Genomic DNA, 23,218 nt, shown 5'->3' with positions numbered 1-23,218 from the left:
TCCTCATGGGTGCTGGCTAAATTCTGTTCCATGTTGCTTTCCACTGTGACAAGGGTAGCACTGAGTTCCAATGCAAAGCCCCACATTCACTGTGTTCTGTCTCTCCCAAGCACACAGATTTCTCTCTCTGTGCCACAAGACCATTGCCTGAGGCGTGGGAGGTGCTGTCAGCAATGACTGTCTTTTCATGACTGTCTTTTCTACCCTCTTCACTGTCTCTTTCCTTGATATGTTGTTAAAACCAAGTACTGTGATTGCTCTCCTGATTTTTTATTCTAATGAGGTGCTTGCTTGTGTGGATAGTTCAGTTTGGTGTTCCTGCAGGGGACGGCAATTGCTGGAGGGTTCTATATGGCCAAATAGATTACTATTTTTTGATATCATGAAAATATAATGAATGTGATATATAATGAAAGCTTTCTGAGAAATATATAATGTAAAATGAATTTTTTAATTGCTTAACCATTTCTTTGTGTTTTTATAGCACTTAAAAACTATTTCTGCCCAGTTATGACAATGAAATGGGAAACCATAACTACAGTTCACAAACAGGCATGAAAAACCAGCACATACCCCATTAGGAATTACACTAAGCTCTTTATTTTTTATGCATTCAGAAGAGAGTCCAGTACACATGTGTCAAATAATGAGCGCTGTCAATTTTTTTTCTTAGAAGAGTTGAAAAGCATTTATTCTAAATTTGTTGTTTTTGAACCATAGAGAATAAAGAATTTTAGTATTCAAATAAGATAGTTTATCTTTCCTTTTCACTTTATATATTTGAATATGCAGTGATTTTTATCAGAGTAATAGAACTACACACATTAAGTAGGATTAAAGAGGTTATAAATATTTGGTGATTTATAGATTCAGTGTTTGATTTGATGAATCCATGTGACTGGTTAAATATTTCTGTGGCTTTTTATTATGTTTTTATTTGGCATGCGTCATTAACATTTTGAAATTTAAAATAGGTTTATATGGTAATGCTTCCAAATTTACACAAATCCTAAATGATAAATTTTGGATTTAGGCCATTGCTTTAATTTTTTAATTCTTTGTCAAATTAAGGTCACACTAGACACAAAGTGGAAGAAGCTCTTATTAATGAAGAAGCAATTTTGAACCTCGTGGAAAATAGTCAGACTTTTCAACCTTTGACCCAAAGACTGAGTGAGTCACCTGTTTTCAGTAAGTAACAGTGCTACCATAAATATTCAGTATTGTAATTCAGAGAAAATGTGTGTTGTGAAGAGGTATTTTTTTTATTGGCTTGAAGAGGTAAATGTTGCATGTTCAATAAGCACTCTACTGAATATGAAAATGAAACCTTGCATTAAATCAAGTAGCTTTGCCTTTTTTTCTATACAGCTTAAAAAACTTTGTGAAAGAAAATAGTTTTTTTAAACTATACTTTGATTCAGGGAAAACCGTATTAGTTTAGAAGAATGCATTTATTTTGAATTAATATTTTGCAAAGTTCAGTACATTACTAAAACACCATAAGTGGGTCTTTCTTGGTGAGTATCACAGATTTCACTGAAGGAAACATGGGTTGCTAGGGCTGCGGTCCCAGCCTCCTCATCTCACTGGCCAGGGCTGCGCTCAACCAGTCCTTCAGCGGCCTCCCCTTGAGCAGTATCTCAGACTTCTTGCAGCCACTGCCGGCCTTCGCTGGCAAAGCCTTCCAACTAGGGGCTGACAGTGCTGAGCTGTCCCCATGGCCAAAATCCTGTGCAGTCCCAGGCAGCCCTGACTGGAGCACACAACAATGTTATTTTAATGATGTCCCTAAATTACTCTAATGCAGGTGGTCCAAGGATCAACTTTGATAGGAGAGCTACCTCAACACTTGAGCCTTTGTACCAACTGTATTCTTTCAGCCTGTGCCAGTATCTATGATGTTGTTATTTTATTCTAAGTGATCTGAATTGTTGGATTATTAAGAAAACAGGCCGGGCACGGTGGCTCACGCCTGTAATCCCAGCACTTTGGGAGGCCGAGGCAGGCGGATCACGAGGTCAGGAGATCGAGACCGTCCTGGCTAACACAATGAAACCCCATCTCTACTAAAAGTACAAAAAATTAGCTGGCCTTGGTGGCGGGTGCCTGTAGTCCCAGCTACTTGGGAGGCTGAGGCAGGAGAATGGCGTGAACCCGGGAGGCGGAGCTTGCAGTGAGCCGAGATCCGCCACTGCACTCCAACTCCAGCCCGGGTGACAGAGCAAGACTCCGTGTCAAAAAAAAAGAAAACTTAAGTTATTTGTTGGTGATTATTGTACTTGTTTTGTAGTGGACAGTAGTCCTGATGAGGCTCTGGTACATCTTCTTGCTGGTTTGGAAAGTGATGGATATCGGGGGGAAAGAAATAGGATGCCATCACCGTGTCGCTCCTTTGGAAATAATAAATATCCCCAAAATAGTGATGATGAAGAAAATGAACCACAGATTGAAAAAGAGGAAATGGAGCTTAGTTTGGTGATGTCCCAGAGATGGGACAGCAATATTGAAGAACATTGTGCCAAAAAGAGGTAATTTTTTAGTTATTTCATTTGTTTTATTAACTTTTATCATTATCATCCTTCAATCAGAAATTACTTGTTACTATTGTTCAGTGTATAAAATACCTTATGAGCTAAATTGGTGTTTTAAAATTCCCTTTTAGTGATCTGTTTTTCATGTGGCATATACTCCATATTCCAAGCAAAATAAAGTTCTGCTACATTTTAAAAGATTAACCTAACTTTTAGAAGTTATCCATTTATATACACATTATTAACATATGTGAGTGATAAATGGGGCAAAATTGGAGTGCCTTCTTATCTTAGAACTAGACAAAAAGAATGCCCTGTGATAGTTGAACTGTTGTTGAGTATCAGAGCAACAATGTATAGAGTCAGACTGAAGACAGGGTATGGCTTTGGGGTCTCATTAGACTAAGGGAACTAAGGTTAAAAACAAATAAAAGACTGAGAAGCAAACACTGGTGTTGTGGTTTGTTTCTCAAAATCAGTGAATAAGTTGGTGTTGTGGTTTTCTAAATCGGTCTCTGTGAACTTGATTGGTTTGAGTCTGCCCTTTAGTTATATGCTCTGTGTATGGAAAAATCTAGGCCTGTGAGCCTGAAAGACTGAGTATGCCTCTCCTTTAAACTTCTGTAGGCTAGATTAGAACTTTTTTAGTCTGTGTTTGAAATTTTCAACCCCAAAGCCATCACTGAAAGGTGAAAGAAGTTAATCCATAAATTCAGTGTTTACATGTATATGACAAAAGTTTTGATTTTTCTGTTTAATAAATCAGATGTAGAAATCTCCAGATGTGATGTTAAATTCTTTCCTCTAACATTGTCACTGCTCTAATAATAGGCATTGTCAATCCTATGATTAAATTTATGCTTATATGTTCATTGGCTGAACCAATTTAGTGAAAACCATGCCCACTTTAACCTTGGGAAAACAAACCTAAACATTTTGTACACATTATTACAGAGAGACTGACTAGTAGAAGCATAGTATCCAGAAAATGATTTAGTTAATTCTACTCTTTATATTGGATATTATATTCTGTGCTGATCACCATATTTTAAGAATACTGAAAAAGGAAAGGGAAAGAAGAGGAAGAAAACTAGAAGGATCTGTAAGCATTGTCACTTTTGAAGAACTTTTGAATGGAGACTGTTTGATCTAATTAGAATTATAAGATGAATGAGAAATACCTTTATGTATTTTAAAGATTATCATGTGGAAAATGGCATCAGCCTGCTGTGTATAGCTACAGAGAACAAAATAGGAATCATGTATGAAAGTTGAAAGAGTTTGTGTATTACAAGAAGACAACTATTAACAATTAAAGCTATTAACAATGGAAAGATTGCCCTGTGAGACAGCAAGCTGCTTATATAGATTATGTAAAAACAGAGATTGCCTCAGGTTCATTAAAAAGTCAGATTGGGTAGAAAGTTGGACTAGACCTCTGATACCTCTTTCAGCTCTTAAGGGAGTGATTTTTATGATAAATTGTGATTTGCAAAGGCTTAGTGGAAAAATAGTTCCAGTATAATATAATAAAATAATAATAATTTCAAATAGTTGAGATTAGTGAAAGAAATTGGATATGGATAGGAAAAAAGTTTGCCCATTCAATTAAAAGGGAAAGCATCAAGTTAATATCAATATGAGATGAAACTTAAAGAAACTGGACTTTACTGTCCCTCTGAATTTCTCAGTAACCCTACTTTATAGTTACTGTCAGATTGACTGAACACCTTTACTACTTCCTATTTATTCTCTCTTCTTCAATATTTTCTCTTCAGCCCTGACCTCAATGCCCCTTCACTCATCTCTTTGTTCTTAATTCTTGCAATTTAGAATGCAGGAATTGTGGTGTATTTCAGCTCACATGAAAGAGATTATAAAGTGTAATTATAATAATTCTTTGTAAGTTGCTATAGTGAGACATGTTAATAAAGCAAAGTAAATATACTTTTCTAGAAGTTACAATTTTCAGGGGTTTTTTATTGTTTTACTATAGAGTAACTTAGATACATTATTATAGTTAACTTACATTATTATAGAGTTAACTTAGATACATGATTTGCATCTGAGATGGTCTTTTCTAATGATCATGCTCACTAGTGAATTTTAATATTCTCCAGATCACTGTGCAGAAATACCCACAGAAGTTCAACTGAAGATGATGACTCATCTTCAGAAGAAGAAATGGAATGGAGTGATAACAGTTTGCTTCTAGCCAATCTTTCTATACCTCAGTTAGATGGAACTGCAGATGAAAATAGTGGTAAGTAAACAAGCCTACTGTGAGAAATTGGTTAGTTAGGATCTAAAAATATATTTGATTTTGAGGTCAGGCGCTCTGGCTCACACCTGGAATCCCAGCATTCTGGGAGTCCAAGGTGAGAGGATCACTTGAATTCAGGAGTTCGAGACCAGCCTAGGCACCATAGTGGGACTCTGTCTCTAAAAAACTAAAAAAAAAATTAGCCCAGCATAATGGTTCATGCCTGTGGTCTCAGCTACTCAGGAGGCTGAGGTGGGAGGCTTACTTGAGCCCAAGAGTTTGAGGCTGCAGTGAGCTGTGATTGCTCCACAGCATTCCAGCCTAGGCAACAGAGCAAGACCCTGCCTCCAAAAAAATAAATAAATAAATAAATATGATTTTGAAACTTTAATCATACTTTCTATTGATTTTGAAACTGTAATCATACTTTATAGTTGGCTAAGTGAGGCTATAGTGATATTTCGTCCCTCAGGATTTTTTTGTTTTGAAAGAATGTAGATATATGGTTTGTTTCTCATTTCTAAAAGGATATAACATTTGTTGATCACTGATTTCAAGCTTTGAAAACTTTAATGTTTGTTGTGTACGTAGAATAATAAACTAAAAAATATGCTCAGTTTATCTGAAGTGATAATGTAAAGCATATTACTTTATGAACATTTTTAAAGTGACAGTATTTTTCCCTTATTCCCCAAAGGCACTAAATAGTAATATAATCTATTTCTGATCAATTGAATATGTGTTTAAAATGATGACTCATAATTGTAACTATATTTAGATTGAGTCATTAATGATAAACATTACCTTTTTGTTAAGATAGCCGTTTTAAACATGCAAACTTAATTTTATGTAATTTTTTCATAGTGATAGCATTAATATCTTGGTGTGGGAAAATGTCTTAAAAATTAAGAGTAAAATGAAATAAACTTTTTCCCTCCTCATTTCAGACAATCCATTGAACAACGAAAACTCTAGAACCCACTCTTCTGTAATTGCAACAAGCAAGCTATCAGTTAAACCCTCCATCTTTCACAAAGATGCTGCTACGTTAGAACCCTCATCTTCTGCTAAGATTACCTTTCAGTGTAAACACACAAGTGCCCTTTCTTCCCATGTTTTGAATAAGGAAGATTTAATTGAAGATCTTTCACAGACAAATAAAAATATAGAAAAAGGTCTAGATAATTCAGTCACTTCTTTTACAAACGAAAGCACTTACTCTATGAAATACCCTGGATCTTTAAGCAGTACTGTTCATTCAGAAAATTCTCATAAAGAGAATAGTAAGAAAGAGATCCTCCCAGTGTCTTCCTGTGAAAGTAGTATTTTTGATTATGAAGAAGATATTCCATCTGTTACAAGACAAATACCAAGTAGAAAATATACAAACATTAGAAAAATCGAAAAGGATTCCCCTTTTATACATATGCACCGTCACCCTAACGAGAATACATTGGGCAAAAATTCTTTCAACTTTTCTGACTTGAATCATTCAAAAAATAAAGTGTCCTCTGAAGGAAATGAAAAAGGAAACAGCACAGCTCTGAGTAGTTTATTCCCTTCATCATTTACTGAAAATTGTGAATTGCTGTCATGCTCAGGGGAGAATAGAACTATGGTGCATTCTCTTAATAGCACTGCTGATGAAAGTGGACTAAATAAACTTAAAATTAGGTATGAAGAATTTCAAGAACATAAAACAGAAAAGCCAAGCCTCAGCCAGCAAGCAGCACACTATATGTTTTTTCCCAGTGTTGTTCTTTCTAACTGTCTTACTAGACCACAGAAACTATCTCCTGTCACATATAAACTACAACCTGGCAATAAACCATCCCGGTTAAAATTGAATAAAAAGAAACTTGCAGGTCATCAGGAGACTTTTACCAAAAGTAGTGAGACTGGATCCACGAAAGATAATAGTATACAAAATAATCCTTGTAATAGTAATCCTGAGAAGGATAGTGCATTCACCAGTGATTTAACTAAAACCTCTCGTGGAGCTTTTGAAAATAAAACACCCACAGATGGTTTTATAGACTGTCACTTTGGAGATGGAACGTTAGAAACTGAGCAGTCCTTTGGACTATATGGAAATAAATACACACTTAGAGCCAAACGCAAGGTAAATTATGAGACTGAAGATAGTGAGTCGAGTTTTGTAACACACAACTCAAAAATTAGTCTACCTCATCCCATGGAAATTGGTGAAAGTTTAGATGGAACTCTCAAATCTCGAAAACGAAGAAAAATGTCTAAAAAGCTGCCTCCTGTCATCATAAAGTATATTATTATTAATAGATTTAGAGGGAGAAAAAATATGCTTGTGAAGCTAGGAAAAATAGACGCTAAAGAAAAACAAGTAATATTAACAGAAGAAAAAATGGAACTATATAAAAAGCTTGCACCTTTGAAGGACTTTTGGCCAAAAGTTCCCGACTCCCCTGCAACCAAATATCCCATTTATCCACTAACACCAAAGAAAAGTCACAGAAGAAAGTCAAAACATAAGTCTGCTAAGAAAAAAACTGGTAAGCAACAAAGGACAAATAATGAAAATATCAAAAGAACTTTGTCTTTCAGGAAAAAACGGTCACATGCTATTCTTTCTCCTCCCTCACCATCTTACAATGCTGAAACCGAAGATTGTGACTTGAATTATAGTGATGTTATGTCTAAACTAGGTTTTCTTTCTGAGAGAAGCACAAGTCCCATAAATTCTTCTCCACCTCGCTGCTGGTCTCCCACGGATCCAAGAGCTGAAGAAATCATGGCTGCCGCAGAAAAAGAGGCAATGCTTTTTAAGGGTTCTAATGTATATAATAAGACTGTTAATTCTTGTATAGGAAAAAATAGTCGCGCAAGAGCACAGGTTAAGAAATCAAAAGCAAAGCTCGTTAATCCCTCTGTAGTTACTAAGAAAAGGAACAAACGAAATCAGACAAATAAACTAGTAGATGATGGAAAAAAGAAACCAAGAGCAAAACAAAAAACAAATGCGAAAGGTACATCGAGAAAGCATATAACACTTAAGGATGAAAAAATAAAATCTCAGTCTGGTGCTGAAGTTAAGTTTGTACTGAAACACCAGAATGTGTCTGAATTTGCAAGTAGTTCTGGAGGCGCTCAATTACTTTTTAAACAGAAAGATATGCCACTAATGGGCTCTGCTGTAGATCATCCCCTTTCTGCTCCCCTACCCACTGGAATTAATGCACAACAGAAGTTATCTGGCTGCTTTTCTTCTTTCTTAGAAAGCAAGAAGTCTGTAGATGTGCAGACGTTCCCCAGTTCACGAGATGATTTGCATCCATCAGTTGTTTGTAATTCTATAGGACCTGGAATCTCAAAAATTAATGTTCAAAGACCTCATAATCAAAGTGCTATGTTTACTCTAAAGGAATCAACCTTAATTCAGAAAAATGTATTTGACCTTTCCAACCATTTGTCTCAGGTAGCACAGAATACACAGATATCTTCGGGTATGTCTTCAAAGATAGAAGATAATACAAATAATATACAAAAAAACTATTTGTCATCAATCGGAAAGTTAAGTGAATATCGCAATTCCCTAGAATCAAAGCTGGACCAAGCATATACCCCTAATTTTTTGCATTGCAAAGATAGTCAGCAGCAGATTGTGTGCATAGCAGAGCAGTCAAAGCACAGTGAAACTTGTTCTCCGGGAAATACAGCTTCAGATGAAAGCCAAATGCCTAATAATTGCTTTGTAACTTCCTTGAGAAGTCCAATCAAACAAATAGCATGGGAGCAAAAGCAAAGGGGCTTTATTTTAGATATGTCAAATTTTAAACCTGAAAGAGTAAAACAGAGGTCATTATCAGAAGCAATTTCACAAACCAAAGCACTTTCTCAGTGTAAAAATCGAAATGTGTCAGCACCTTCAGCATTTGGTGAAGGACAGTCTGGACTGGCAGTTCTAAAAGAATTGTTACAAAAAAGACAGCAGAAAGCACAAAATGCAAATATTATACAAGACCCATTATCTAATAAACATCAACCAAATAAAAATATTTCTGGTTCTCTTGAGCGTAACAAAGCAAATAAACGGACACGATCGGTAACATCCCCAAGAAAACCTCGAACTCCCAGAAGTACAAAACCAAAAGAAAAAATCCCCAAACTTCTCAAAGTAGACTCTTTAAATTTACAAAACTCTAGCCAGTTGGATAACTCCATATCAGATGATAGTCCCATCTTTTTTTCAGATCCAGGTTTTGAAAGTTGTTATTCACTTGAAGATAGTTTATCTCCTGAACATAATTATAATTTCGATATTAACACAATAGGTCAGACTGGATTTTGTAGCTTTTACTCTGGAAGTCAGTTTGTCCCAGCTGATCAGAATTTGCCTCAGAAGTTCCTAAGTGATGCTGTTCAGGATCTTTTTCCAGGGCAAGCTATAGAAAAAAATGAGTTTTTAAGTCATGACAACCAGAAATGTGAAGAAGACAAGCATCATACTACGGACTCAGCCTCATGGATTAGATCTGGTACTTTAAGTCCTGAAATTTTTGAGAAATCATCCATAGATAGCATTGAGAATCATCGCCACAACCAGTGGAAAAATAGCTTTCATCCTCTAACAACTCGGTCTAATTCAATAATGGATTCTTTCTGTGTTCAGCAGGCAGAAGACTGTCTAAATGAAAAATCTAGATTGAATAGGAGTTCAGTAAGCAAAGAAGTGTTTCTTAGCCTCCCACAGCCAAACAATTCAGACTGGATTCAAGGTCATACCAGAAAAGAAATGGGACAGTCTCTTGACTCAGCCAATACCTCTTTTACTGCAATACTCTCCTCCCCTGATGGTGAACTTGTGGACATGGCCTGTGAAGATTTAGAACTGTATGTTTCAAGAAACAATGATATGTTGACACCAACTCCTGATAGTTCACCAAGATCTACTAGTTCTCCTTCACAATCTAAAAATGGCAGTTTCACCCCACGAACTGCTCACATTCTGAAACCACTTATGTCCCCACCAAGTAGGGAAGAAATTATGGCAACTTTGTTGGATCATGACCTTTCGGAGACTATTTACCAGGAACCATTTTGCAGTAATCCTTCTGATGTACCAGAAAAGCCCAGGTAATCAGTTATTTTTTCCCTTGGGTCACTCTGAATTACCATGATATATAAAATTATGCTATAGGGATTGAAAAAAAAAGAATATAATGTGTATATATGAAGAATATAACATTTGGTTACCTGATTACTAGTTTTCTGTGATACTGTATTTTTAAGTTTATCATTGTGGAAAGTATTTCTGATTACAGACTTACTAAGAAAATTCAAAAATTAACTGGATGGTTACACCTGGAGAAGTTTATGTAAGTTGACTTGGATCTACCATTATTTAACACTATGTCTTCATTAAAGATTAGAGGTGCCCACTCTAAAGATGTCATACTTTAAAAGGATTACAATGATCATTGTTTAAATGATATTTAATTTTTAAATGTTAAACTTTTATACCATTTTAAAAGAACTTCATTTTCAAGTGTTTTGAAAATGAGCATATATGTATTTTAAGTATTCCTCTGATACATCTCTAAATGAAGATTATTTTAAGTTGTGTCTGTTATAAACCACTTTTCATGTGGTTTCAATATCTTGCATTATATTGTTATTATAGTTTATGCAGTTATTAGCAAATGGACTTTGGTTTCCATTCTCCTTTCTTTTAAGAATTTTTTCAGGTGGCCAGGTATGGTGGTATGCACTGTAATCCTGGCACTTTGGGAGGCTGAGGTGGGAGGATCGCTTGAGCCCAGGAGTTTGTGACCAGCCCAGGCAAAAAAGTGAGACTCTGTCTCTACAAAAAATTAGGCTGGGCACAGTGGTTCACGCCTGTAATCCCAGCACTTTGGGAGGCCGAGGTGGGCAGATCACCTGAGGTCAGGAGTTCAAGACCAGCCTAGCCAACATGGTGAAACCCTGTCGCTACTAAAAATACAAAAATTAGCTGGCCATGGTGGCAGGCGCCTGTAATCCCAACTACTCAGGAGGCTGAGACAGGAGAATCACTTAAACCCAGGAGGTGGAGGTTGCAGTGAGCCGAGATCACGCCACTGTACTTTGTTGCCTAGGCAACAAAGAGTGAAACTCCATCTCAAAAAAAAAAAAAAAAAAATTAGCTGGGCATGGTGGCATGCACCTGTGGTCCCAGCTACTCAGGAGGCTAAGGAAGGAGAATCACTGGAGCCCAGGATGTCAAGGCTGCAGTGAGCTGTGTTCACACCACTGCATTCCAGCTTGGGCAATAGAATGAGACTTTATCTCAAAAAAAAAACTCTTCAGGAAATTGATAGACAAATGTGAGCACACGCACACACGCAGCAAATAGCAAAATAGAAATCACAGTAGTGGTTTATTTATCTGTAGTTGAGTAATTGTGTACCACTTTCATCGCCAAGTTAGGACATAACAGATAAAAGCTAAATTGGGTAACGTGGCTTAATCCAGAAAGTTTGAATGATGGTTCTTGTTCCTGCCCCTGTGTCCATGATCTCATATACTTAACCAGTTGCAGAGCAGGCAGTTCATTTCAACCATCCATTCAGAAGCAGAAGAGGATGGCTGGAATTGCTAAGGCAGGCCCTGCCTTAGTCTAAATCTTGGAAAGAGATATGAAGAGCAGCAGAGGCCACACTGCATGTATGCACTGACCTGTGGCAGCACCATGTTCCTGACTCCAGTGGGAAAAAAAAAAAGAAAGATACAATATGAATATTACACATTTGTTGAAAGCCATAGAAAGTACCACACCAAGAACGAACCCAAATATAATCTGTGGACTTTGGGCAATTATGATGTGTCAGAATAGGTTCATTGATTGTAACACATGTACCACTCTGGTAGGAGATGGTGATAATGAGGGAGGGCATGTATGTGTGGGCACACAAGGAGTATATGGGAACCTCTGTACATTCCTTTCAATTTTGCTGTCAACCTAAAGCTGTTAAAATACCTTCAAAAAAATTTAAATTAAACACGACAGTGAATGCCAGGCTTTTACCCAGCAGATTCACAGTAATTCCTATAGGAATCCATTTAAAAAAGGGGTGAGAGTGTGAAATGATGGATATGTTAATTTGTTTCACGGTAAGAACCATTTTACTATATACTGTATCATATTTTATACTTTAAATATACATGATAAAAATTTATTTTTTAAATAAAGGGGTAAGAAAATGTTACCAGAAATGTAGAATAAAAGTTCTCTCCTGTAATGACTTGAAGTGAAGGGTAGAAATGTTCACCTCCCAGCACCTTTTCAACACAGTTTTGTTTAGTACCCACATGGAACTCTTTATTTCACTGCTGGGGCATATGAAGTCTGTTCCTTAAACATTAGTTTCCATCATTTTGGGGACTTTGGTGTTATCAGTAGTGATTATGGTATATTTACTTTTAGTTACCAAACTTATGTGCTAGTCATTGTGTTGTTATTGTCCAACTTTGACACTTGTCCTACAGCTAAAATAAAAAATAATCATTTTTGAAAAATATTTTTTAAAATATGAAACTGTAGGCCGGGCACAGTGGCTCAGGCTTGTAATCCCAGCACTCTGGGAGACCAAGGCAGGCGGATCACGAGGTCAGGAGATCGAGACCATCCTGACCAACATGGTGAAACCCCGTCTCTACTAAAAGTGCAAAAATTAGCTGACCATGGTGGCATGTGCCTGTAATCCCTACTCAAGAGACTGAGGCAGGAGAATCACTTGAACCAGGGAGTCAGAGGTTGCAGTGAGCTAAGATCACGCTCCCACACTCCATCCTGGTGACAGTAAGACTCTGTCTCAAAAAAAAAAAGAAACTATATATTCAATATAGAAAATTTAGGTAGTATGAAAGAAGAAATAAAAATTACACCATTTTTCCATATAGTAACAGCCACCATAATATTTTGATGTGTTTTCTGTTTTCTTTAAAAGTATAGTTTTTAGTTTGTTTTGTTTTGTGAAGTGTGATCTTATTGTAGTCACAGTATTATCCACATTTTTCACTTAACATTATATTGTAAACATTTTCCAAATGAGTTTCTTGAATATTTTAATCGCTGCATATGTTGCATCATGTATATATTATTGGACAGAAAGATTGTTTGTGATTTTGCCACTATAGATAGTATGTATATTATTATGTATGTTAAGAAGATATTAGCATTTTCTTCTTAAAGCATTTCTTGTATTTTGGAGTTTGTCCTTATAGCCCTAGAAGTAGGATTACTGAAAAATGTAAGACTCTTGTTACATATTAGGAGATTTTTTTTCCTAGTGAATTATAGCAATTACCATGCTGCTGACAGTACGTAAGAAAACTGAATTCACCACACCTCACCATTTTTTATTCTTGACCTCATTATGACTTCTCTATTCTTAGTATTAGAATTGGGTATGGTCACTTGGTATGTGTATTCATTTCCTTCAACAGCATTAATTCTGTTTCTGATTTGTCACATTGCCAAGAGTGGTTGCAGGGACAGTGCTGGATGCTGGTTATGGAGTTAACTAGTAGGGGCTAAAGTCTTTTCATATAAAGGAGACAGGGTAGCCCTAATGCTCTTCCTTCAGCTTCAGATCTGAAAACATGAATCTAGTTAGTGGAGTTTTATGTAGAGAATGATGGGGACATTTGGGGAATCACGCCCTAAGAGAAGTGATTGAAAAAACTTTGAATTATCTTTATATCCATAATAAAGTTAACATGAAGAAGTAGAATTATTTTATGTTGCTGTAGTAAGCAGAAATAGTATCAAGGGATTAGAGAAAGAGGTTTCACTTAATATTTATAGCTTTTGGAAATGAAACCAGACTGTTTTCATTAGTGATTTCCCACATGTTCATACATTGGTAACATTTAAGCCATGTATCCTGTGGGCTCTGCCAACTCCTAAGTTATGTCAATGTTAATCCCTACCATGGAATGGGAAGAAAGAATTAGATAATTTACCTCAGTTGGTATGTTTTTTTAATGTTTAAGGGATTTGAGAGTACGAAGATTCATTTGAATTGACTCGCTTTGCTAAACTACAAATACTGGAGAATATAGGAAGAAGCTATGAATAATATCCTGGGACATAGTATTTGAATGATAAATTACTTTATTGTTTTTATTCATATGTGGTAATAATGGAAAATTACTTTAAGATTAGGAGAGGAAAGGAATCTGAAAAGTTTGTTTCATCTCCTTGAAGGACAGAAAGCTTCATGGGGCATTAAAATAAAACAAAAAATACCTTCTCTCCCTAAGATTAATGGTACCTTCCAAAGGAAATTAAGTAGTCATATACCTGTGAGGAAAAGCATATTGAGACTAAAGATAGAGTGTACCTGCATAAAATAGAGGGGGCAGGGAAGATAGAAATGGACATTTTTGAGACTCCAAAAGGGACTTTATCTAGGATATGGAGTTAAATGTTTTAGTAACTGCTCTTTGAAAAAAAACAGTTGTTCTAAAATATGTTGTTTATAGGGAGATTGGTGGACGGCTCCTCATGGTAGAAACTCGACTTGCAAATGATCTGGCTGAGTTTGAGGGAGACTTTTCCTTGGAAGGACTTCGTCTTTGGAAAACAGCATTCTCAGCAATGACTCAGAATCCAAGGCCAGGGTCACCCCTTCGCAGTGGCCAAGGAGTTGTCAATAAAGGGTCAAGTAATAGCCCTAAGATGGTTGAAGATAAAAAAATTGTGATTATGCCTTGCAAATGTGCCCCAAGTCGACAACTGGTTCAAGTGTGGCTTCAAGCCAAAGAACAATATGAACGTTCCAAGAAACTGCCTAAAACCAAGCCAACTGGAGTTGTAAAATCTGCTGAGAACTTTAGCTCTTCAGTTAACCCAGTTGACAAACCTGTAGTGCCTCCAAAAATGGATGTAAGTCCACGTATACTCCCCACTACAGCACATACCAAGGAGGATGTTAATTCTCGGATTGCTTTACAAGCACCAACCACGGGATGTAGTCAAACTGCAAGTGAAAGTCAGCTGCTGCCACCAGTTGCCTCTTCAAGTGATCCTGAAAAAGATGAAGATGATGATAACTATTACATTAATTATAGCTCCCCTGATTCTCCTGTAATTCCCCCTTGGCAACAACCAGTATCCCCAGATTCCAAAGCATTAAATGGAGATGATAGACCCTCATCACCAGTAGAGGAGCTGCCTTCATTGGCTGTTGAGAACTTCTTAAAACCAATAAAAGATGGTATACAAAAAAGCCCCTGCAGTGAGCCTCAAGAGCCTCTAGTGATATCTCCAATTAATGCTAGGGCAAGAACTGAGAAATGTGAACCACTTTGCCTTCATAGTACACCAATCATACAGAGAAAACTTCTGGAAAGGCTTCCTGAAGCAACTGGCCTTAGCCCATTATCAACAGGTAAGTGTACACATAACAGGAAGTCTCCATAATTGTTCTTCAGAAATAGAAATGAAGATAACATTAGACTGAAATGAAAATCAGAGCTTTTTAAATGAAGGTATAGCTCAGCAAATATTTTTTGTCGTGTCTTAGAAAGTCGTCACATGACAACTCTCTTTCTGCTGTGTAATCTACTTATATTTGCTTCCATCCTGTTTTCCTTGTGGGTGAAATGCAGGAGCCCTCTCAAAAGGCTTATCTTCTCAACCTGACTTTCCTGTTGGCTTTTATACATACCCAGGTCTCCCACAATTTAAAACAGAAACAAGAAACCTGCCTTGACCTCACGTCTCCAGCCAGCTTCCACTCTTTCTCCTCCCCTTCAAATTTCTTAAAAGATTTATCTAATTTGACAACTCCAGTTATTTACCTCCTACTCATTTCTCAGCCCACTCTAAACTGAATTCTGCCCCTGTCATTCTACATTATAGCTCTTGTAAAGATTCCCAGCAAACTTATAGCTAAAACCAGTAGATGTTCCTGAGTCTTATCATATGTCCTCTAAGCAGCCATTTTCTCATTGACCCTACCTTCCTTCTTGGAGCTGCTTCTCCACTTGGCTTTCCTCCTACTTCTCTGTTTTTTCCCACTTGATTTTCTCATTATTCTCAGTTGTTATCTAAATGTTGGAGTTTATTAAGGCTTGATCTTAAGCCTTCTTTATATCTTTCTCTAAATGATCTAATTCCTGTCCTCAGGATTACTACAGATAACTTGCAAATTTATATTTCCAGTTCAGACCTCTCTTTTAAGCTCCAGAACACTATGTCCAACTACCTATCTGACATTTCCACTTGAATGCTAAATGGCACTTCAAGATTAGTATTTTAAAAACCAGTTCATGATCTCACTGCATACATTCACCACTACTTCCCCAACATACTTATGTATACATGCCTTCACATAAAAACCCATCTGGCCTTCTTTCAGTTTTCCTTATTTCAATGAATAGTGCCATCATCTCTCAGTTACACAAGTAAGAAACATAGAATTTATTTTTAATATTCACCTCATTCCCTCACTACCCACCTGGTAGTTTCTAGTCCCTATCCAAGCCTTATCACTTGTTTATCTCCTAAGTAAACCAGATCTATTTACTTTATTGTACTTCTTCCACCACAACTTTAGGCCATACTGTCATCATCTCTTGTCTGGGCTCCTGCACCAGCCATTTTATCTAAGTAATTTCCAATTCTTTTGCACAGTAATCAGGGAAAAATCCCCACTCTGTTCCTAGTTAATTACTACTCTCTTCAGATTTTACCTCCAGGAAACCTTCCCTAATCTCGACTACATAAAAATTCCCAATTATATTCCCCTTTGTTGTATTAATGCAGTTATAAATTTATTTTTCTAGTTTGATGAATGTCTGATTCTCTCTCTAGACCCCATGAGGGCACAGATTATGTCTTTTCTTCCTCATCATAGGTACTTGATAAGTAAGTGAATAAATGAATTAAACAGTTCTGTAGGTTAATGACTGAGGTATAAAACTCAGTAATTAAAATATAAACGTATTTAAAATACAAAATGTTAAAATGTTATTTTGGTGGGTATCAGAAGTTTGAATTTCATGTTTAAATTATGAAATTTTGGGGGGAATTCATAAGACAGCACCCACAAGTGGTACTTAAGTGTTTGGAACAACAAAAAATTTTAAAAACCAGAAGCAGTTAATTTTGATATACATGTTAAATATGAAATTTCTTTCTACAGAACCAAAAACACAGAAGTTGAGTAATAAGAAAGGAAGTAATACTGACACTCTTAGAAGAGTACTCTTAACACAAGCAAAGGTAACTATACTAAACATTTTTAAAGATCAGTGGAAGATCCAGTCTTATTCCTAGATTTCAGTTAGATAATTGATAACTATGTCTCAATTAAAAAATTTTTGTTACTTAAATTTTTGCATCATTATTTGCATATCTTTGAGACAACAAAAATTTGCCTTTTTTTAGTTTTTTTTTTTTTTTTTTTTTTTTTTTTTTTTTTTTTGCTGTTGGGATCTAAAAGATTCTTATATGTAAATACAAATATTACAGAGAAAGTGAATATGATAGCCAAAATGTGGATTATGAGGATACAAATACATTAACTGATTACTGGCAAAATCAGAACAATCCAATGACAGCAGAGCTCAAGTAAGTGATTTTTGATCCCACCAAAAATATATCCTTTTTCTTGGTTTATTACTTTTTTCTAAAATATAACCTTATTGATTTTTTAAAATTTATTTTACTAAGTAGCAAAAGAAAGCAACATTATTTACTACTGAAACTCTGGAAAGTCACAGATGTCTTTATTCAAATACTAAAAATATAACAAAACTTAGAATTATATGGTTATATGAAAGAAGTATACATTAGACATGCATCCTTGGAAATATACGCTAGAAATCACTTATATATTGGCCACTTCTTATAAATGTCATTAACTACATAAAATATATTTTAGTACTTCTTTGAGATTATAAAACTTTTTAAACTTTCATTTATAAAATAGTATTGAATTACAAGCTACATGTATTAAAAAATACTGTATCAGTGTGTCGTGAACATAACACTTTAGGGGAAACAGTTAATAGATTTAGAAATCAGAAAAAAAAATTTTGTGAGGAAAGGAAAGATGCCATTTTTTTCTGAATCTTTGAAGATTATTTACATTGTTTTATTTAATTCATCTTTCAGACACATGTTGTATTAGGGTAAAATGCAAATCAATATTTCAAATCTTTTTCAAACTTTAGCCAAAGTAGTTGGAAATATATTGATTGTTTGCTTGTCTTACTTTCAAGAAAGGTCAAGATAAATGTCCATGTGGTATAAATGTCAACTCCCTACAAAACTAGTATTTTCAGTATTGGGGGCTTCTGAACTGAGAGATAACATATGGTTTACTTATATTTCCACATATATCCAGTTCTGATATCTTTGTTAGCATGAAAATAACATTAATAAATACAGTTTCTCCTTGAATTTAGAGATGATATTAGTTTACCATTTATTACCAAACACATAAAGCGTATTATGTGGGAATAAGTAATCAAAAGAAAAATGATTGCTCACGTATCTTTTTCTGGCTCTGTGTGTGTGTGTGTGTTTTTTTTTATAGAATCAATTTGCAGCAGTAAATACCCCACAGAAAGAAACTTCTCAGATTGATGGACCATCTTTAAACAATACTTACGGTTTCAAAGTCAGCATACAAAACTTACAGGAGGCAAAAGCTTTACATGAGGTAAAACTGCAACAGTAAGGACACATACATTGTGTTCAATTTAACTCCTCTTTTATTCTATAAAACAAGTATGGAATTTTTTTAACGAGGAAGGAATATATTGAATTCTATCCTATTAATCTTCATCTTGTTCTCATTTTCTTACTATTTTGTATATTTACATGTTTATGTACAATAGAGAAACTTAAAGAATTTAAGTTGCTGAGACTGCTTTGTGATTTCATATCTTTTACAAATCTCATAACTGAAATTCAGCTTATGGAATATTAAAATAAGAAAAGATTTTTGGGAGGAGAAGGTGGGACGATCCCTTGAGTCGAGGAGTTTAAGACTATCCTGGGCCACGTAGGAAGACCCTGTCTCTACCAAAAAATAAAAATAAAATTAGACACGCACCTATAGTCTCAGCTATTTGGGAGGCTGAGGTGGGAGGATCACTTGACCCTGGGAGTTCGAGGCTGCAGTGAGCTATGATTGCGCCACTACACTCCAGCCCAGGCTACAGACAGAGCAAGACTCTGTCTCTTTGGGGAGAAACAAAAAAAGACTGTATTTTGGGGATTATTATATTAAGATGTTATATCACATCTGAAATGTGATATTAACTTGTATTTTCTGTTTGACTGGCTCAGTGGATTAGAGCTTGCTACAAAAGAGGATAAATTCTTTCATTCGCATACTCTCTATATAACCCAGCTATCTTCACAGCACAGGCTGTCTGCCAAAGACTAGGACTTTGCAAAAATATACGTCAGCCACAGTATGCATTGGAAAGAATATGTGAATGGGTCACTGTAAATTTATTTGTATGCAGAAAACAAACTCAAAGCACATATCTGACTGGCAGTAAGGTAGAAATCGGAGTATATTTTCATTGTTTACACCTGTGCTGTCATATGGTAGCCGCTACCAGCATGGATATTGAGAACTTAAAATTTGGCTTATACAACTGAAGAACTGAATTTTAAACTTTATTTAATTTTAATTTAGATTTTAAAACATAGTTGACTCAAAGTATGTTTGGAACAACTTAGGTATGTAATACTATTTTTTACTCTAAGTTTTATGAAATTAAGTATAGATCAAGTATTTCTGTAGAAAATTTACCATGCACAGTGAGATGCTAGAAGGATAAAATACATACTGATTTCAAAGACTTCATGGAAAGAATAAAATATTTTATTAGTAATTTTTATGTTGATTATATGTTGAAAGAATATTTTAAATATATTGGATCAAAGTGTTTTTAAATTAATTTAACCTATTTTTATTTTTTGAAATATGACTACTAGAAAACTTTAAGTTACATGTGACTTTCATTATATTTCTGTTGGACAGTGCTAGTTTTATACAGTCATTTTATGTCTTTGCTCTTAAAGCAGAGGATTAGTAACCACCTTTAAGTTATAATTCAATTTTTAAGTGTAGTTTTTTTTCTCAAGTCAATTCGGTTGTAAACTGTTCTAGGGGTTAGATTAACATAAACAGGGAAATTTTTTTTTTTTTTTTGAGGCGGAGTCTCGCTCTGTCCTCCAGGCTGGAGTGCAAGCTCCGCCTCCCAGGCTCACTCCATTCTCCTGCCTCAGCCTCCCAAGTAGCTGGGACTACAGGCACATGCCACCACGCCCGGCTAATTTTTTGTATTTTTAGTAGAGATGGAGTCTCACCATGTTAGCCAGGATGGTCTCGATCTCCTGACCTCGTGATCCACCCACCTCGGCCTCCCAAAGTGCTGGGACTATAAGCGTGAGCCACCGCGCCTGGCCTGAGGGAAAAATTTTAATATTGTCTTCCTTTTTTCTTCAAATTTGAACTGAAAATTATGTTTTTTTAGAATTAGGTCGGAACATAGTCTCTCATTTATTCATTTGCACATTTTTCTCATTCAACAACATCCATACATTTTCTGTTTTATACCTATGTCTATACTGGCTCCTGAAGCCTACATAAATTCAGTGATAAATTCAGTAATACATACCATCAAATGCACACTTGAGATTAGCAAATTTTTTTAAACTATTAAAAATATGTATTAAAGCAAATTTGATAGACTATAGCAAAAAGATATGTTACATTTGATTATTCTCTTATTTGAAAAGTATACTTTTCTGCATTTTCCTAGGTAACCCTGTTTCAGAACCAGGGGCCCTTTGGAAGTTAAAATCACTCAGGAGGTCTCACTAGTTGCTCTGACAGCTTCTTCCTCCAGTTAACAGGCTTTCCTCATCTCAAGGCACATTCCGAACTGCCGCCCGGTGGTTGAAACAGGAATAAACCAAAGAAAAACTCAACACTGTTCTCTTCCTTTCTCTAGGAAATTGTGCTTGTGGCATTTTCTTCCTGTTTCCATTACCCTAGGATAATCTCTCTTTCTTCTCACGTCAACACTCAGTGCAGAAGACAAGGGTTGTAATCTTTGTCCCCCTTTCTCACCTCCCTCTTGCCTAGTCACACTCACTAAATCTCTCAAGCCATGTCTTTATATAGTTTGCTTTTAAAAAGTACTCCCTAAGCACAGTAATGCATTTTGTTATCAAGGAATAGAAATGCAAATTTTGAGTGTGAAAATTTGATCTAGTAAACAAAAATCAACCTCTAAGACCATTTTAACCTAAAATTGTTTTCAGAGTCTTTATGTCTTTTCAGATGTTCATCCTTTTCTCTTTTTTTTTTTTTTTTGGTTGTTTGTTTGTTTGAAACATAGTCTCACTCTGTCACCCAGGCTGGAATGCAATGGCACGATCTCAGCTCACTTCAACCTCCACCTCCCAGGTTCAAGCAGTTCTCCTGCCTCAGCCTCCCTAGTAGCTGGGATTACAGGCATGTGTCACCACACCCGGCTAATTTTTGTATTTAGTGGAGACCGGGTTTCGCCACATTGGCCAGGCTGGCCTCAAACTTCTGACCTCAGGTGATCCACCTGCCTCAGCCTCCCAAAGTGCTGGGATTACAGGCATAAGCCACCGTGCCCGGCCTCATATGTTCATCCCTTTCTGATGAAACTGGTTGTTTTGTTTTATTTGGGTTTGTGGGAGGAGTTTTCCATTTAAAAATTTTTTATTTACTAAATTAATGCATGCTTATTGTTAAAATTAAATTCTGAAGAGTATGCATTTAAAAGTAAAAGTTTTTTCACTTAGCTCTCCATTTCATGTGGTTTGATTTTTTTTTAATCCTAATATTTTAAAGTAGAAACAGCAGTATATGTTTCTGAGGAAAGTGGTAGTTTTGTATTTGTTTTATTATTATGCCTTATACATGCATAATTGATGTACTTTTTATTTTTAAAAGTATTTAGTGGCCAGTTACAGTGGCTCACACCGGTAATCCTAGCACTTTGGGAGGTCGAGACAGGAGGATTGCTTGAAGCCAGGAGTTCGAGACCAGCCTGAGCAACAAGGCCCCATCTCTACAGAAAGTTTTATAAATTAGCCGGGCATGGTGATATGTACCTAGAGTCCCAGCTAGTAGGGAAACTGAAGTGAGTGGATCACTTGAGCCCAGGAGTTCAGGGCTGCAGTGAGCTATGATCACACCACTGCATTCCAGCCTGGGCAACAGAGAGAGACCCTGTCTCAAAAAAAAAAAAAAAAAAAAAAAAAAAACTTTAACAAATTTACTAATGAGCATGTGCAATGGTACGTACCAAAAATACTCAATCAGGACAAAAAAATTTGCAATGAAAAGTAAGCTTCCCTCCTACTTCTCCTACTTTAGGCTAGCAATTTCTTTCCCCCAAAGCAATAAGTATGTCTACATTTTTATGTCACTTTTCAGAAATTTTCTATGAATGTGCTTCCATTTTTTCATGTATAGAAGTTTGCTATATATACTGGTTCCATTTATCAGTGTATTATAATTTCTTTTTATATTAGGACGTATAGATCTGCCTCATTCCCTTGAAAATTTTAAAGGTTACAGAATATTCCATTGTATGTATCCTTTATGGATACCACATAATTTGTGTAACCTGTCCCCAACAGGTAAACTTTAGTTTTTTTCCGGTCTTTGCTATTATATTCTTGAGTAAACATCCTTGTGCGTATATTTTGTCTACATGTATATCTATCTCTAGGATAAATTTTCAGGGATAGGATTGCCACATCAATGAATTTTAATTTTCATAGAGATTTACCAAATTCTACTCCTGTCGCTAGTGAGAGACTTGAATTTACGTTTCTTCAACAGTTTGCATGCAAGATAAATACAAAACACAAATCCTTTGTTAAATTTATATGATCTGAATAATTACCAATATTGTAACAGTAATCTATTTTCCATTGCCGGGTACATGTACATGATAAAAAGATGAAGTATAATTCTATCTGTAATCATGAATTTAACCTATATTTTGTTTTTCTTACTCTGTATTGATTTTAGAAAGAAAACTAAGAATTACAGTTAAAAGTTTCTATTGGCACAGAAAAATAAACATGAAAAGCAAATATTAACATTTTTTGCATTATATGTTAAAGAGAAAATGTGCATGGGTAAAAATCTGGCTGTTGTGTAGTTGATACCATAACAGTTCTTTTTTTTTTTTTCCAGGAAAAACTATAATTAAAAGTCTACCTAGTGTATGCAAAAGTCTTAAGTAGCCCTGAAGTAGTAGTGAATTAATTGGTAGGAAATTTAAATTTTAAAAAAGTTCTCTTTTTACTTTAAACTACAGGTAAAACCGTATAGTTTAGCTACTTACATGAAGAGTAAAACGTGACAGACTTTGGTTT

General features: G+C 35.6%; 1 protein-coding gene across 7 annotated transcripts in view; it reads left to right on the top strand.

Moving 5' to 3' along the window:
• REV3L (REV3 like, DNA directed polymerase zeta catalytic subunit) overlaps positions 1 to 23,218 on the top strand; it is a 190,881-nt gene that overhangs the window by 105,444 nt on the left and 62,219 nt on the right. For all 7 annotated transcript variants that reach the window (XR_005241308.2, XM_008007324.3, XM_008007323.3 and 4 more), the window contains 7 exons: positions 1,072 to 1,191; positions 2,294 to 2,531; positions 4,655 to 4,797; positions 5,745 to 9,906; positions 14,299 to 15,206; positions 16,965 to 17,044; positions 18,363 to 18,488. Coding sequence is in view for 6 of the 7 variants with exons in the window: in XM_008007324.3 (XP_008005515.3) it covers positions 1,072 to 1,191; positions 2,294 to 2,531; positions 4,655 to 4,797; positions 5,745 to 9,906; positions 14,299 to 15,206; positions 16,965 to 17,044; positions 18,363 to 18,488 (5,777 nt within the window). In the remaining variant the exon portion in view is untranslated. The remainder of the gene's footprint in view (positions 1 to 1,071; positions 1,192 to 2,293; positions 2,532 to 4,654; positions 4,798 to 5,744; positions 9,907 to 14,298; positions 15,207 to 16,964; positions 17,045 to 18,362; positions 18,489 to 23,218) is intronic.

This window comes from Chlorocebus sabaeus, chromosome 13, assembly GCF_047675955.1.
Source record: "Chlorocebus sabaeus isolate Y175 chromosome 13, mChlSab1.0.hap1, whole genome shotgun sequence".
NCBI classification, from domain to species: Eukaryota; Metazoa; Chordata; class Mammalia; order Primates; family Cercopithecidae; genus Chlorocebus; species Chlorocebus sabaeus.
The sequence above is the reverse complement of the archived record's forward strand: the minus strand, read 5'-3'. Positions and strand labels throughout refer to the sequence as shown.